Genomic DNA, 15,812 nt, shown 5'->3' on the forward strand with positions numbered 1-15,812 from the left:
CATCAGACTGCCTAGCAGAAACATGTTGGTGCAAGCTCGTCAGACTGCCTAGCAGAAACATGTTGGTGAGGCTCATCAGACTGCCTAGCAGAAACATGTTGGTGCAGGCTCGTCACACGGCCTAGCAGAAGCATGTTGGTGCAGGCTCATCACACTGCCTAGCAGAATTATGTTGGTGCAGACTCGTCACACTGCCTAGCAGAAACATGTTGGTGCAGGCTCATCACACTTCCTACCAGAAACATGTTGGTGCAGACTCGTCAGACTGCCTAGCAGAAACATGTTGGTGCAGACTCATCAGACTGCCTAGCAGAAACATTTTGGTGCAGACTCGTCACACTGCCCAGCAGAAACATGTTGGTGCAGGCTCATTAGACTAACTAGCAGAAACATGTTGGTGCAAGCTCATCAGACTGCCTAGCAGAAACATGTTGGTGCAGACTCGTCAGACTGCCTAGCAGAAATATGTTTGTGCAGACTCGTCACACTGCCTAGCAGAAACATGTTTGTGCAGACTCGTCACACTGCCTAGCAGAAACATGTTTGTGCAGATTCTTCAAACTGTCTAGTAGAAGCATGTTGGTGCAGACTCGTCAGACTGCCTAGCAGAAACATGTTTGTGCAGATTCATCACACTGTCTAGTAGAAGCATGTTGGTGCAGGCTCGTCACACTGCCTAGCAGAAACATGTTGGTGCAGACTAGTCAGACTGCCTCGCGGAAGCATGTTGGTGCAGGCTCTTCACAATGCCTAGCAGAAGCATGTTGGTGCAGGCTCGTCAGACTGCCTAGCAGAAACTGTTGGTGCAGACTCGTCACACTGCCTAACAGAAACATGTTGGTGCAGGCTCATCAGACTGCCTAGTAGAAACATGTTGGTGCAGGCTCGTCACACTGCCTAGCAGAAGCATGTTGGTGCAGGCTTGTCACACTGCCTAGCAGAAGCATGTTGGTGCAGGCTCGTCACACTGCCTAGCAGAAACATGTTGGTGCAGGCTCATCACACTGCCTAGCAGAAACATGTTGGTGCAAGCTCCTCAGACTGCCTAGCAGAAACATGTTGGTGCAAGCTCATCAGACTATCTAGCAGAAACATGTTGGTGCAGGCTCGTCACACTGCCTAGCAGACACATGTTGGTGCAGGCTCATCACACTGCCTAGCAGAAACATGTTGGTGCAAGCTCCTCAGACTGCCTAGCAGAAACATGTTTGTGCAGACTCATCACCCTGTCTAATAGAAGCATGTTGGTGCAGGCTCATTACACTGCCTAGCAGAAACATGTCGGTGCAGGCTTGTCACACTGCCTAGCAGAAACATGTCGGTGCAGGCTCGTCAGACTGCCTTGCAGAAACATGTCGGTGCAGACGCGTCAGACTGCCTAGCAGAAACATGTTGGTGCAGGCTCATCAGACTGCCTAGTAGAAACATGTTGGTGCAGGCTCGTCACACTGCCTAGCAGAAACATGTTGGTGCAGGCTTGTCACACAGCCTAGCAGAAGCATGTTGGTGCAGGCTCGTCACCCTGCCCAGCAGAAACATGTTGGTGCAGACTCGTCAGACTGCCTAGCAGAAACATGTTGGTGCAAGCTCATCAGACTGCCTAGCAGAAGCATGTTGGTGCAGACTCGTCAGACTGCCTACCAGAAACATGTTGGTGCAGACTCGTCACACTGCCTAGCAGAAACATGTTGGTGCAGGCTCATTAGACTGCCTAGCAGAAACATGTTGGTGCAGACTCCTCAGACTGCCTAGCAGAAACATGTTGGTGCAGACTCGTCAGACTGCCTTGCAGAAACATGTTGGTGCAGACTCGCCAGACTGTCTAGCAGAAACATGTTGGTGCAGGCTCATCAGACTGCCTAGCAGAAACATATTGGTGCAAGCTCATCAGACTGCCTAGCAGAAACATGTTGGTACAGACTCATCATACTGCCTGCCAGAAACATGTTGGTGCAAGCTCATCAGACTGCCTAGCAGAAACATGTTGGTGCAGGCTCATCAGACTGCCTAGCAGAAACATGTTGGTGCAAGCTCATCAGACTGCCTACCAGAAACATGTTGGTGCTGACTCGTCAGACTGCCTAGCAGAAACATGTTGGTGCAAGCTTATTAGACTGCCTAGCAGAAACATGTTGATGCAGACTCATCAGACTGCCTAGCAGAAGAATGTTGGTGCAGGCTGTGTGTGTGTGTGTGTGTGTTTGTGTGTGTGTGTGTGTTTGCATTTACCCTGTTCTTGCGAGTGAAAGGCCATAGTTTCCCTCGGCTGGTTCTTCTACAGTATCTTCGTCCTTCAGCTCGGTTGTCCAGATAACTGGACTCAGAAATGCTGCGTCTCATGGTGGCACTGAAATCCTCAAACTCAATGTCACCTGGGGGCTCAAAGCCGGATTTATAAACGTCCACCACCTGCCGTGTATCCTGGAGACCAACAGACACCATTAGTAAGATTCTGGTGCTAGCCTACAGGGCAGTGAAAGGAACAGCTCCTTCCTATCTCCAGGCCATGGTCAAGCCCTACCCCCCCCCCCCCCCGGCCACTTCGCTCTGCTGCCTCGGGACGCCTGTTGCCCCATCACTCAGAGGCCCTTGCTGCTGATCGACCCGGTCATGGTTCTTCTCTGTCCTGGCCCCATAGTGGTGGACTGAACTCCCCAGTGATATCAGGACAGCAGAGTTGCTGCCTATCTTTCGGCGCAGGCAGGTTGAAAATTCACCTCTTCAAGAACTACTACCCTGTTACTTGTTCTTACTACTTATTGTATTCACTCATTAAAAAAAACCTCTTTCCCGTGCTTTTACTTTAGCACTGGTTTTGCTCTTAGATGCTTGTTTAGAGAGGATATGCACTTCTGACCTCTGATGACTAGTAGTTCTCCTGACCGCCTACATTAAATGATGCACTTATTGTAAGTCGCTTTGGATAAAAGCTTTGGCTAAATAACTGTAATGTAATGTATTGTAATGTAGTACAAGATCTAACCACAAACCATGACCCCACCCCCAAACTGTAACCCAGCCCCCAAACCATGACCCTGATACCAATATCATGACCCAGGAAGTCAGGGTTAATGTTTTTAAGCTCATGAGATGTTAAATATTTAAGAAATAGATGAACTAAGTGTTCTGTTCACTAAAGCCTTTATGGGAAGTTTAGAGACTTTACTCTAGTTGGTAAAATGGCATTTAACAGACCAACATTTTGGCACAGAGTCTTCATTTAGGTCTTAGGGTACAGTCACACATACGTGGAATTAACATTAGCAAATGTAATGTCTCTACTGAAAGACATTAGCTTATTCGGTCGAATCTTTTTAACTGAAATGGAAAGTATCTCAAGGTCCATCTACCCAGCATAGTCAATTGCTATCCCTAACAGAGCCATTAAAAGATCAATCAGGTTAATTTTGATTACATTTGGAAGAGGAAAATTCATTATGTTAAGAGAGCAGAGGTGACCAAAGCATGTAAAGATGGAGGCCTATAAGCCATTGATTTTGATTTCATGAACAGAACCCTGAAATTCAATTGGTTAAAATCGTTTCTGAATAACAACTTTGGGTACCATATTCCAAGAGTAATGTTCAATAAATTTGGAGGTATAGAATTCTTATTCAAATACGATTTCACTATTCAAAGACTTCCAGATAAATTATCACTTTTTCACCAGCAGGTCCTTTTGAATTGGAAACTTTCAAACAATCATAATTTCAGCCCTCTCAACACTCCAATATGGAATAACAGATACATCACGGTAAGAAACAGTCCGATGTGAAATAGCAGATACATGATGGTTAGAAACAAGTCGCTGTACAACAAGAAGTGGATGGAGAAAGGTATTTGGTCAGTGATTCACTTAGCTGATATCAGTAGCAGTATCTTGTCATGTGAGAATTTCTGCCTTAGATATGATTTGATTGGCACTCGTATCACATTTATATCCAAAACTAAAGCAATCCCCAATGCTATCTTATGTTTACTGTCTGCTCTGACCAGATTGATGAACGAGCTTTTAATAGCTATGGACTCTGATTCCACTTCTGTGCTTCTATTACCGGACCTCAGTGCAGCCTTTGACACCATTGATCACTTTTTTTCCCATTCCATTATCCAAACTATTGGACAAATTAAATTGTAATTTTGGTGTCTCTGGCTTAGCTCTCTCTTGGCTGAAGTCCTACTTATCTGGAAGAACACATTGTGTATACTATAGTAATATTACATCAAAATTCTCTGGCGTTAAATATGGTGTGCCTCAGGGCTCAATTCTTGACCCTGTACTTTTCTCTTTTCATATTTCACCTCTTGGCCAAATTATACACAGTTATGGAATAAATTTCCATTGGTATTCTGAAGATACTCAGTTGTATGTGCCTATAATGGCTGATGATCGTACTCAAACGATTAATTTAGAGGCATGCTTGGGTGCTTTGAAGAATTGGATGTCACTAAATCTTCTGCTTTTAAATTTGGATAAAACCGAGATGCTGGTCATTGGCCCTGCTAGACACAGACACCAATTTAATCAAGTAACAATAACAATCGACAACTCTGTGGTTTCACAAAGTGTGGCAGCCAAATATCTTGGTGTTACGTTTAATCCCAGCCTTTCCTTTGATAAGCACATTAAAGGAATCACCAAGACTGCCTTTTTTCACTTACGTAACATAGCTAAAATTCGGTCTTTTCTCTCCATGGCTGATGCAGAGATTATAATACATGTGTTTGTTTCATCCAGACTTGACTACTGTAATGTACTGTTCTCAGGTCTGTCACATTCTAGTACTAAAAGTCTTCAGATGGTTCAGAATGCTGCTGCTAGAATCCTAACTAAAACTAGGACATTTGACCATATTACACCAATTCTTGCCTCCCTTCATTGGCTTCCTATCCATGTTAGATCAGAATACAAGGTGCTTCTGCTGACTTATAAAACCCTAAATGGGCTTGCTCCATCCTACCTGTCTGATCTCCTTAAACCTTACATGCCATCTCGAGCTCTTCGCTCTCAAAATACAGGGCTCCTGTGTGTACCCAAAGTTAAAAAGAAGTCAGCTGGTGGCAGCAGGGCCTTTTCCTATCGGGCTCCATTGTTGTGGAATAACCTGCCTGCTGCCATCAGACCATTAGAGTCTGTTGAGTCCTTTAAATCCAAACTTAAAACTCATCTTTTTGCCTTAGTTTACAATTAGTTGCTTTTAAATTGAGTGCTTCACAACATGTACTGCATTGTGGGTCGGTTTCTGTCTCAATGAATTTACCAAGCACTGTTCTGCTGACGAGATTATAGCATATAGATTATGACTAATTGATGACTTAACTGATTATGACTAATAACTATCCGGTCCTTGTATAACCAAAGTGAAAGCTGTGTCCGCATTATTGGCACAAAGTCAAACGCGTTTTCAGTGGGTGTCAAACTCCGCCAAGGTTGTCCCTTGTCTCCGATTCTGTTTGTGATATTCATGGACAGGATCTCAAGGCGCAGCCAAGGTGAGGAGTGTGTACATTTAGGAAACCTCCAAATTGTATCTCTGCTCTTCACAGATGATGTGGTTTTGTTGGCTTCATCCGAACGTGACCTCCAGTGTGCACTGGGGTGGTTTGCAGCTGAGTGTGAAATGGCCAGGATGAGAGTCAGCACCTCCAAGTCTGAGGCCATGGTTCTCTACCAGAAAATGATGGATTGCTCCCTCGGGGTTGGGTATGAATTGTTGCCTCAAGTGAAGGAGTTCAAGTATCTCGGGGTCTTGTTCACGAGTGAGGGTAGGATGAAGTGGGAGATTGACAGGCAGATTGGTGCAGCATCAGCAGTAATGCAGACGTTGTACTTGACCATTGTGGTGAAGAGGGAGCTGAGCTGGAAGGCAAAACTCTCAATTTACCAGTCAATCTTCGTTCCAAACCTCACCTGTGGTGATGAGTTTTGGGCAGTGACCAAAAGGGTGAGATCGCAGATACAAGTGGCTGAAATGAGTTCCCTCCGTAGGGTTTCTGGGCTCAGCCTTAGAGATAGGGTGAGGAGCTTGGATATCTGGAGAGAGCTTGAAGTAGAGCTGCTGCTGCTTCGCATCGAAAGGAGCCAGTTGAGATGGTTTGGGCATCTGATTAGGATGCCTCCTGGGCACCTTCCTTTGGAGGTTTACCAGGCCCAGCCAACTGGGAGGAGACCCTGGAGTAGACCCAGAACACGCTGGAGGAACTACATGTCCAGTCTGCCTGGGAATGCCTTGGGATCCCCCACGAGGAACTGGATGGCATTGCTGGGGAGAGGGACGTATGGAGTGCCCTACTTAGCTTGCTGCCCCTGCGATCCGATCCCGGAGAATTGGCTGATGATGAATGAATGAATGAATGAATGAATGAATGATTAATAACTATTGCAAACTGTTCTCTTCTCTCACATGTATTTTCTCTCTCTCTCTCTCTCTAAATGATGTCATCTCCTTTCTCTTCTTCTGTGTGTGAAGGGTGTGATGTAAGTCTCCCTTGAGTGCACATGCAGTCTGTCCTCCTCCCAGGTCTCCATGGTGATGATGGTCACCACCTGGACGCTGCTTGGTATCCTCCTCATCACATTTTCTTTGTATATATCTGATAAATCCATATACAGTGGTACTTGAAAGTTTGTGAACCCTTTAGAATTGTCTATATTTCTGCATAAATATGACCTAAAACATCATCAGATTTTCACACAAGTTCTAAAAGTAGATACAGAGAACCCAATTAAACAAATGAGACAAAAATATTATACTTGGTCATTTATTTATTAAGGAAACATATTCAATATTACATATTATGTGAGTGACAAAAGTATGTGAACCTCTAGGATTAGCAGTTAATTTGAAGGTGAAATTAGAGTCAGGTGTTTTCAATCAATGGGATGACAATCAGGTGTGAGTGGGCGCCTGTTTTATTTAATGAACAGGGCTCTATCATCTATCTTTGAATTTAGAACTTAGAGCATATAAAAGAATGCTGCAAATCCCATACACAGTGCGTGTCACCAACATTGAAGTGCTGAACAGAGTTAAGGAAGCTATTGGTCACCATGATAGTTTACTGACAATGGTAAAAAAAAGGAAATTAAACTGGTTTGGGCACGTTTAAGAACAGACAGGACACTTGCAAAGGACATCCTGCAAGGCCTGGTAGAAGGGACTAGGAAGAGAGGGAGACCAAGAAAATCCTGGGTAAGCAACGTCGGAGAATGGCTACAGATGAGCGTAGTGGAGGCGAGGAGAGCTGCAATGGATAGGCATCAGCTGTGCTCCTATGACCTCCATAGGTTACGGAACTGATGATGATGATGATGATGATCTATCAAAGTCTGATTTTCATAACAAATGTTTGTGGAAGTGTATCATGGAAAGAAAAAAAGGAGATTTCTGAGGACTTCAGAAAAAGCGTTGATGCTGATCAGGCTGGAAAAGGTTACAAAACCATCTCTAAAGAGTTTGGACTCCACCAATCCACAGTCAGACAGATTGTGTACAAATGAAGGAAATTCAAGACCATTGTTACCCTCACCAGGAGTGGTCGACCATCAAAGATCACTCCCAGAGCAAGGCGTGTAATAGTCGGCCAGGTCACAAAGGAGCCCAGGGTATCGTCTAAGCAACTAAAGGTCTCTCTGACATTGGCTAATGTCAATGTTCATGAGTCCACCTTCAGGAGAACACTGAACAACAATGGTGTGCATGGCAGGGTTGCAAGGAGAAAGCCACTGCTCTCCAACAAGAACATTGCTGCCCGTCTGCAATTTGCTAAAGATCACGTGGACAAGCCAGAAGGCTACTGGAAAAATGTTCTGTGGACGGATGAGACCAAAACAGAACTTTTTGGTTTAAATGAGAAGCGTCATGTTTGGAGAAAGGAAAACACTGCATTCCAGCAGAAGAACCTTACCCCATCTGTGAAACACGGTGGTGGTAGTATCATGCTTTGGGCCTGTTCTGCTGCATCTGGGCCAGGACGGCTTGCCACCATTGATGGAACAAAGAATTCTGAATTATACCAGCAAATTCTTAAGGAAAACGTCAGGACATCTGTCCGTGAACTGAATCTCAAGAGAACATGGGTCATGCAGCAAGACAACGACCCTAAGCACACAAGTCCTTCTACCAAAGAATGGTTAAAGAAGAATAAAGTTAATGTTTTGGAATAGCCAAGTCAAAGTCCTGACCTTAATCCAATGAAAATGTTGTGGAAGGACCTGAAGCAGCAGTTCATGTGAGGAAACCCACCAACATCCCAGAGTAGAAGTTGTTCTGTACGGAGGGATGGGCTACAATTTCTCCAAGCCCATGTGCAGGACTGATCAACAGCTACCAGAAACGTTTAGTTGCAGTTTTTGCTGCACGGGGGGGGGGGGGGTCACACCAGATACTGAAAGCAAAGGTTCACATACTTTTGCCACTCATAGATATGTAATATTGGATCATTTTCCTCAATAAATAAGTATAATATTTTTGTCTCATTTGTTTAAGTAGGTTCTCTTTATCTACTTTTAGGACATGTGTGAAAATCTGGATGCAGCAAAGACTGTGCAAACTATCGTACAATAAGCCTCATTAGTCACGCAAGTAAAATCACGCTATCCATCTTGTCAGACAGAATGATAAACAAGATGGAAACAGAGGTATCAGATGAGCAAGCAGGTCACAGACGAGGACGAGGGTGTACAGAAATGCTGGTAACACTGCAAACACTCATTGAAAAGGCATCCTACACAGATAATAAGGCACTGCTGATTTTCATTGATTATTCAAAGGCATTTGATTCAGTAAGCCACGCACAGCTCTTTAACACCATGCTGGAAATGGGTTTCCCTAGACACCTCGTTCGTTGCGCTACTTCAAGGTCTATATATTGGCCAGACAGCAGTGGTGAGATGGAATGGTGACAACACAGAAGCTTTTCCAATAGAGAAGGGTGTACGTCAAGGTTGCATTATATCGCCACACTAGACACAGAACAAGTGATGAGTGAGGCAGATATAGATGAATACAGAGTGAGCATAGGTGGTTATAAGATAAGCAATCTTAGATTTGCAGATGACACGGTACTAGCAGCTGATGGACAGCAAGATCCAAACGAAATGTTGAGTCAAGTAAATGAGGCAGGGAAAAGGAGGTTAGTCAGTTTGAATGTGAAAGACAGTGCATGAAAGTGGGTGAATCAGATAGACAAGATGTACAACATCTAGAGCGCTTCAAATACTTGGGTTCAATTAAGAAAAATTATGGTGACTATACAGATGACATAAAAATCAGAATTACCCTAGCAAAGGAAAGACTGATGGAGATGGTACCAATATGGAAAGATAGTTAGTAAGAAAAGAAGTGAAAGTCAGTCTACTTAAAGCACTCGTCTGGCCAGTGTCGTCATACGGAGCTGAAAGTTGGACATTGAAGAAAACAATGGTAAACAGGATTGAGGCTGCAGAGATGTGGCTTTATCGTAGGATGTTTTGAATAAGTTGCACTGAGAAACGAACAAATGCGAGCATCCTTGATGAATTAGGAACAAAAAGAGAACTAATGGCACATATAATGAAAAGAAAGCGATCATTCTTTGGGCATACCTGTCGTCCAGGTGGAAGTAAATTAATGAAGGCAACGATTTTGGGAACTACACCAGCAAAGAGAGGCCGACCAAAAAGGCATTATCATGATGACATCAGAGAATGGCTTAGTCTGAAAATATTGGACGCAACAAGATCAGCTCAGGCCACAGAAAGAACTGGAGGAGACTTGTTTGGCAAGCATGCCATGCTGATGGTGCTGGCAACCCTCGCTAACAAGGAGGCCTTGAAGAAGAAGTGAAAATCTGATGGTGTTTTAGGTCATATTTATGCAGAAAAATAGAAAATTCTAAAGGTTCCCAAACTTTCCAGTACCACTGTAATTTTGTTACCCTGTTTCAATGTTATGTCCTTCTCTCACTAAGATGTATGACTTTTTTTTCTTGTTACATGGTGATGCTGGTTGCATGGCCTTGGTCCTGGCTGTTGCAGTGCTTGGCATCTTCCTCATTATGTTCTTCATAAATTATATAATTCCATTATAATGCTGTTATCCTCTTTCAATGTTGTGTTGTGTAAATTATGTAAAGACAACATCATGTCACATTCTCCCTCTTGGGAGAGAGATGCTCCTCTGTTGCTCTCTCTAAGGTTTCTTCCTATTTTCTCTCCCTGTTAAAGGTTTTTTTTAAGGGACTTGTTCCTTATCCGATGAGAGGGAATAAGGACAGGATGTTGTGTTGCTGTAAAGCCCCTTGAGGCAAATATGTAATTTGTGATATTGGCCTACACAAATAAAATTGACTTGACTTGAGGCAGGAGGGAAAACAGGTTATGAGAAGGATGGCAGAGACCTTAAGGATGCTGGAGGCTCTGTGAACACAGCGTTGATGGTAAATCTCCAAGAGGAAGAGGAGAGGGTCACAAATGATCTTGCTAGCTGTCTTCACTGTCCTGTTCAGGTGGTGTTGCTCAGTTGATTGATTGATTCATTCATTCATTCCTTGACCAAACTGTCTTCATGAGACAAAAATAAAATGGGAATGAGGTTTTCTTCATATGGTGATTTTAAATGAATAAATAATCCTTCTGTGCATGGGATACAACATCAGTGAAACAAAGTGTGAATAGTCTTGATGCATGCACAATGATCCAGGTAAGCATATCACAGAAAGTTGAATCAGTTCATCTGGACACAACGTTTAGTGGGACAAACGTTTCATCATCATCTAAGTGACCTCTTCAGTCTCACCTGACTGCAGGTACCCCATCCTTATAAACTGACTGCAGGTACCCCACCCTTATAAACTGACTGCAGGTATCGCACCCTTATAAACTGACTGCACGTACCCCACCCTTATAAACTGACTGCAGGTATCCCACCCTTATAAACTTATAGGCAAGGTAAGTTTAGTTGTATAGCATATTATCATCACAGAGGTTAAATGGTTTTACAGTCAAAAAAGAAAAAGTTTATACGTTAATAAACAGCACAATAGCTACAGTACAGATACCTGCAGTCAGTTTGTAAGGGTGGGGTACCTGCAGTCAGTTTATAAGGGTGGGGATACCTGCAGTCAGTTTATAAGGGTGGGGGTACCTGCAGTCAGTTTATAAGGGTGGGGTACCTGCAGTCAGTTTATGAGGGTGGGGTACGTGCAGTCAGTTTATGAGGGTGGGGTACCTGCAGTCAGTTTAGAAGGGTGGGGTACCTGCAGTCAGTTTATGAGGGTGGGGTACCTGCAGTCAGTTTATAAGGGTGGGGTACCTGCAGTCAGTTTATAAGGGTGGGGTACCTGCAGTCAGTTTATGAGGGTGGGGTACCTGCAGTCAGTTTATAAGGGTGGGGTACCTGCAGTCAGTTTATAAGGGTGGGGTACCTGCAGTGAGTTTATGAGGGTGGGGTACCTGCAGTCAGTTTATGAGGGTGGGATACCTGCAGTCAGTTTATGAGGGTGGGGTACCTGCAGTCAGGTGAGACTGAAGAGGACACTTAGATGATGATGAGCCATTTGTGTCCATAAACACTGTGTCCAGATGAAGTGATTCACGTTTCTGAGAACATGTGGAAGTGTTGCAACACATGAAAACAGCGTATGGAAGGAAACTGAATAATTCATAATGCAACAAAACTCAAATCTACGAGTTCAGCAATAAACAATTATCATACCAACAATAGCAAATATGCAATCATATTTTGAATAGGCATGCACAACCGGTCTCATGAGTTCATACACACACAGTGTGTATGGGCGTGGCTGTTGCACACTCATCTGATCTGAAGAATTGAAGAATTGAAGAATTGAGAAGGGACCCCCTTCCTCTGTTTGACCAGTCATTATTCCCGCCCCCTTTCCTGACGGAGCTCTTGTTTTCACCAGGTAATTCCAACCAGGACATGACGTGAGACGCTGAGTATGATGTCACAAGTTGTGTCTGGAGGAAAATTCCCATCGGAGCGTTCAAATTCAGCTTGGATTTTGTTAGTTGGAATTGAATCAGAATTTGATACCAAATATGAAGGAGGGCTGTGTCTCATCTTCAGAAACCAGATACCATGGGTCTTTCTGCCGTGTGCATCTGATCTGGGTCAGATGTGTGGAACAAATGGGAATCGGCCAATGTCACTGTGGTGCTGGTGGTCACTGTGGTAGAGTAAATGTACCCATATCGTGTAAAAGTGTCTAAAGCTGTATGTTTACAAGGATATGACCACTGGCCCGGAGTCAGGTCAAAAGTCACTTACCATTCTAGACTGGATACTGTCGGCAGCATCCATCATGCCATCCAGACATCGGCTCACAACTGGAAGAACTTTCCTCTCCACCTCTGCCAGCAAACGCATAGCTTCTCCGAGTCTCTCTATCCTCCTCTCCTCCATATCCTGAATACGCTGTACAAACACAAAACAGTTCACAATGTGGCACTGAACAGCCAGGGAGGGTTGTGGCTGTGGCCTCTATAGGACAGAGGAGTGAGATGAGACATGCGGCTGCCCACCATTTGCCTGTCAACCTGCCGAACAAACTTTGTCCATCAGGACTGCCATTGGTCTTAATGAGGGACAGAAAACAGTCTTCCGTGGACTGTCCCACGTGATTTAATATGTGCAGTGATATTTACAGTTGCAGTGGTCTGGGTGGGATAAGAATGTTGATTTCTTTCTCTATATTTCTGCACGCTGGAACTGATTGTTGATGCACGTGGTTAATTGCCCATGGGGGAAACTTCTTTCAAGTAGCCAGTTAGGGTTAGGGCAGCTCTCCTTCACCCTAACTCCACACATACTTAACCCTTCCTATAGCAGCGAGGGTTAAGTATCGTGCTTGATGGTGTTTTTACAGGTTTGTGAATCAAACCTGGGACCAGCGGTGTTGACTAGACTGTTAACCTTCAGGGGCTGAGCCAAGATTCCTCTCCACCAAAAACCTTTTGAAATCATTTCTAAATAGACTGTTTCCATGCATTTTGTTTTATTGCCTGTGAGGGCTATCCATTGCTTAAAAATGTGAAAATTGGAAAACGAAGGAAGGGTTTGTATTTGATTTACCAAATAATCTGGACATGAATATTCCAGCTACTTGAATCTCTCAAACTAACATGAGTATCAAATCAGACATCTGCTACCCTGGAAAACTCGCAGAAGCTCTGATGCCATGGCGAGTTCACGAATGAGAGTTGAAAACAGCTAACTTCTCAAAGTGATTGAGTAAACATTCATGATTTGGTTGCAAAATCATTGCTGATGGACCTACTTGATATGAACCACAATTCTTAACCTCAATGGTAAATGTAGTAAAACATGAGTTACATGATTCATGTAACTCAGGTAACGTGAGTTTTTCTGTTTTCTTTCTCTAGAAAATTCATGGGAGAAGAGAAAGGAGAAGACAGCACTCAGAGAGAAAAGATGTGAGAGAGAAGAGAACAGTTGCAAAACTCAATAATCTATACTCTATAATCTGTACTCTATAATCTGAACTATACTCTATGATCTGTAATCTATAATCTATACTCTATAATGTCTGTGAATGTTATCATTCATCAAGGTCATGGTTATCCAAATGAATTGAATCAAGTGCAACTGGACTTGGTATATATCTGTGAAGACGTTTCAGCTCTCATCCAAGAGGCTTCATCAGTTCGTGCCTTTCTGACTAGACCAAGCTAGTCTGCCTGGCTGGTGATGAGACTCAGAAACTCTAACGGAAACCGAGGCGGAACAGCTTTGGTTAAAGGTATCAGCAGCTCGGTCCAATGCGAAACCCCCTCCTTCCAACCTAACCATGTAGGAAAGGAAATCCATGACAGCCCTGAGCAAGGATGAAAACATCACTATCCTTCCAGCAGATAAGGGGAGATGCACGGTGATCCTCAACACAACAGACTACCACGCCAAGATCACGTCATTATTCAGCGACACCGACACCTATGAACCTCTGAGACGCGATCCTACTAGTGGTTACAAGAGGAGAATAATAGAGTACCTACAGAAACTACAGAAAGGAGGAACCATTGACCGGATACAATACCACCGTCTCTACCCACAAGATAACATTCAATGCATATATGGACTCCCTAAGATCCTTAAAGATGGAACCCCCCTCAGGCCCATCGTCAGCAGCATAAACTCAGTCACATACAACATTGCCAAACATATAGCCAACATCTTGACCCCTTTAGTGGGCGAAACACCTCACCATATCCAAAACTCCATTGACTTCGTGAACAAGGTCCCCGGTGTAAAACTGGAACCAGATGAAACCATGGTATCCTACGACGTGACCTCGTTATTCACCTGCATCCCAACCATGGAGGCTTTGGAAATTGTGAGGCAACGTTTGCTACGGGATGACACCCTCCACAATAGGACCAACCTCAGCCCAGACCAGATTTGCCAAATACTGGGCCTTTGCCTGAACACTACATATTTCCAATACAGGGGCCAGTTTTACAGACAGAAACACGGCTGTGCAATGGGCTCACCAGCATCGCCCATTGTGGCCAACTTATATATGGAAGAGGTAGAACACAGGGCCCTGAACTCCTTCAGAGGAACACCTCCGAGCCACTGGTTCAGATATGTGGATGACACATGGGTCAAAATCCAAACACAAGAGGTGCAAGCGTTTACCAAACACATCAACTCAGTGGACAAGAACATTAAGTTCACAAGGGAAGATGTAAAGAACAACAGTTTGCCCTTCTTGGACTGTGACCTCCACATTGGGGAAGACAGGAGCCTCCACATTGGGGTTCACAAGAAATCTACACACACAGACCAATATCTACTTTACGACTCACACCACCCTCTGGAACACAAACTGAGCGTCATCAGAACTCTGCAACACAGAGCTGACAATGTGCCCAGCAGCACTCAGGCCCAACAGGGAGAACACAAACACCTGAGGGGAGCTTTACAAACCTGCGGCTACCCCAGTTGGACCTTTGTGAAAACTGCAACACGTTCCAAAAAGACCAACCAGGTGAGCGACGGGGAGAAAAGGAACAGAAGGAATAGCACAGTCATCCCGTATGTTTCTGGGGTCTCCGAGAAACTCAGGAGAATTTTCAACAAACACCGCATCCCGGTATACTTCAAACCCAGCAACACACTCCGACAAAGACTGGTTCATCCCAAAGACCGTGTACCACACACCCAGAAAAGCAATCTGGTGTATGCTGTACAATGCAATGAGGATTGCACTGACCTATACATAGGAGAAACCAAACAACCACTACACAAACGGATGGCCCAACACAGAAGGCCAAACTCCTCAGGACAAGACTCAGCAGTCTATCTACACCTAAGGAGAAGACACACTCCTTCGAGCACAGCAACATACACATTTTGGACAGAGAAGATAAATGGTTTGAAAGAGGGGTGAAGGAAGCCATCTATGCGAAACTGGAAAAACCATCCCTCAACAGAGGAGGAGGTCTGTGACACCACCTACCTCCCACTCACAATGCCGTCCTTTCATCTCTACCCAGGAGACTCAAGATGCCTAGCCTCCAAGAACAACAGTCGCTCACTAACGGCTCCAACCACTCTCATGACCACTGAACAATGAAGTCGAAACTAACACCCCCAACGACCGTCGCTGCTTAACATCGGATCATATAGAGCCATGCACATCAATAACTCTGATAACGACGGGCGTTGCTAAACATCGGAACACAAAGTTCCGTGGACATCAACAGCTCTGACAACGACTCCTAGAGGATAAATTCTGAGTCTCATCAGCAGCCAGTCGGACTAGCTTGGTCTAGTCAGAAAGACACG

At 44.3% G+C, this 15,812-nt stretch overlaps 1 protein-coding gene across 1 annotated transcript in view; it reads right to left on the reverse strand.

The window, feature by feature from the left end:
- fnbp1a (formin binding protein 1a) overlaps nt 1-15,812 on the reverse strand; it is a 187,727-nt gene that overhangs the window by 87,062 nt on the left and 84,853 nt on the right. The window contains exons 9-10 of the mRNA XM_056278074.1: nt 12,273-12,419; nt 2,230-2,421 (exon numbers count right to left, since the gene is read on the reverse strand). Of these exons, the coding sequence (XP_056134049.1) occupies nt 2,230-2,421; nt 12,273-12,419 (339 nt within the window). The remainder of the gene's footprint in view (nt 1-2,229; nt 2,422-12,272; nt 12,420-15,812) is intronic.

Source organism: Lampris incognitus, chromosome 1, assembly GCF_029633865.1.
Source record: "Lampris incognitus isolate fLamInc1 chromosome 1, fLamInc1.hap2, whole genome shotgun sequence".
NCBI lineage: Eukaryota > Metazoa > Chordata > Actinopteri > Lampriformes > Lampridae > Lampris > Lampris incognitus.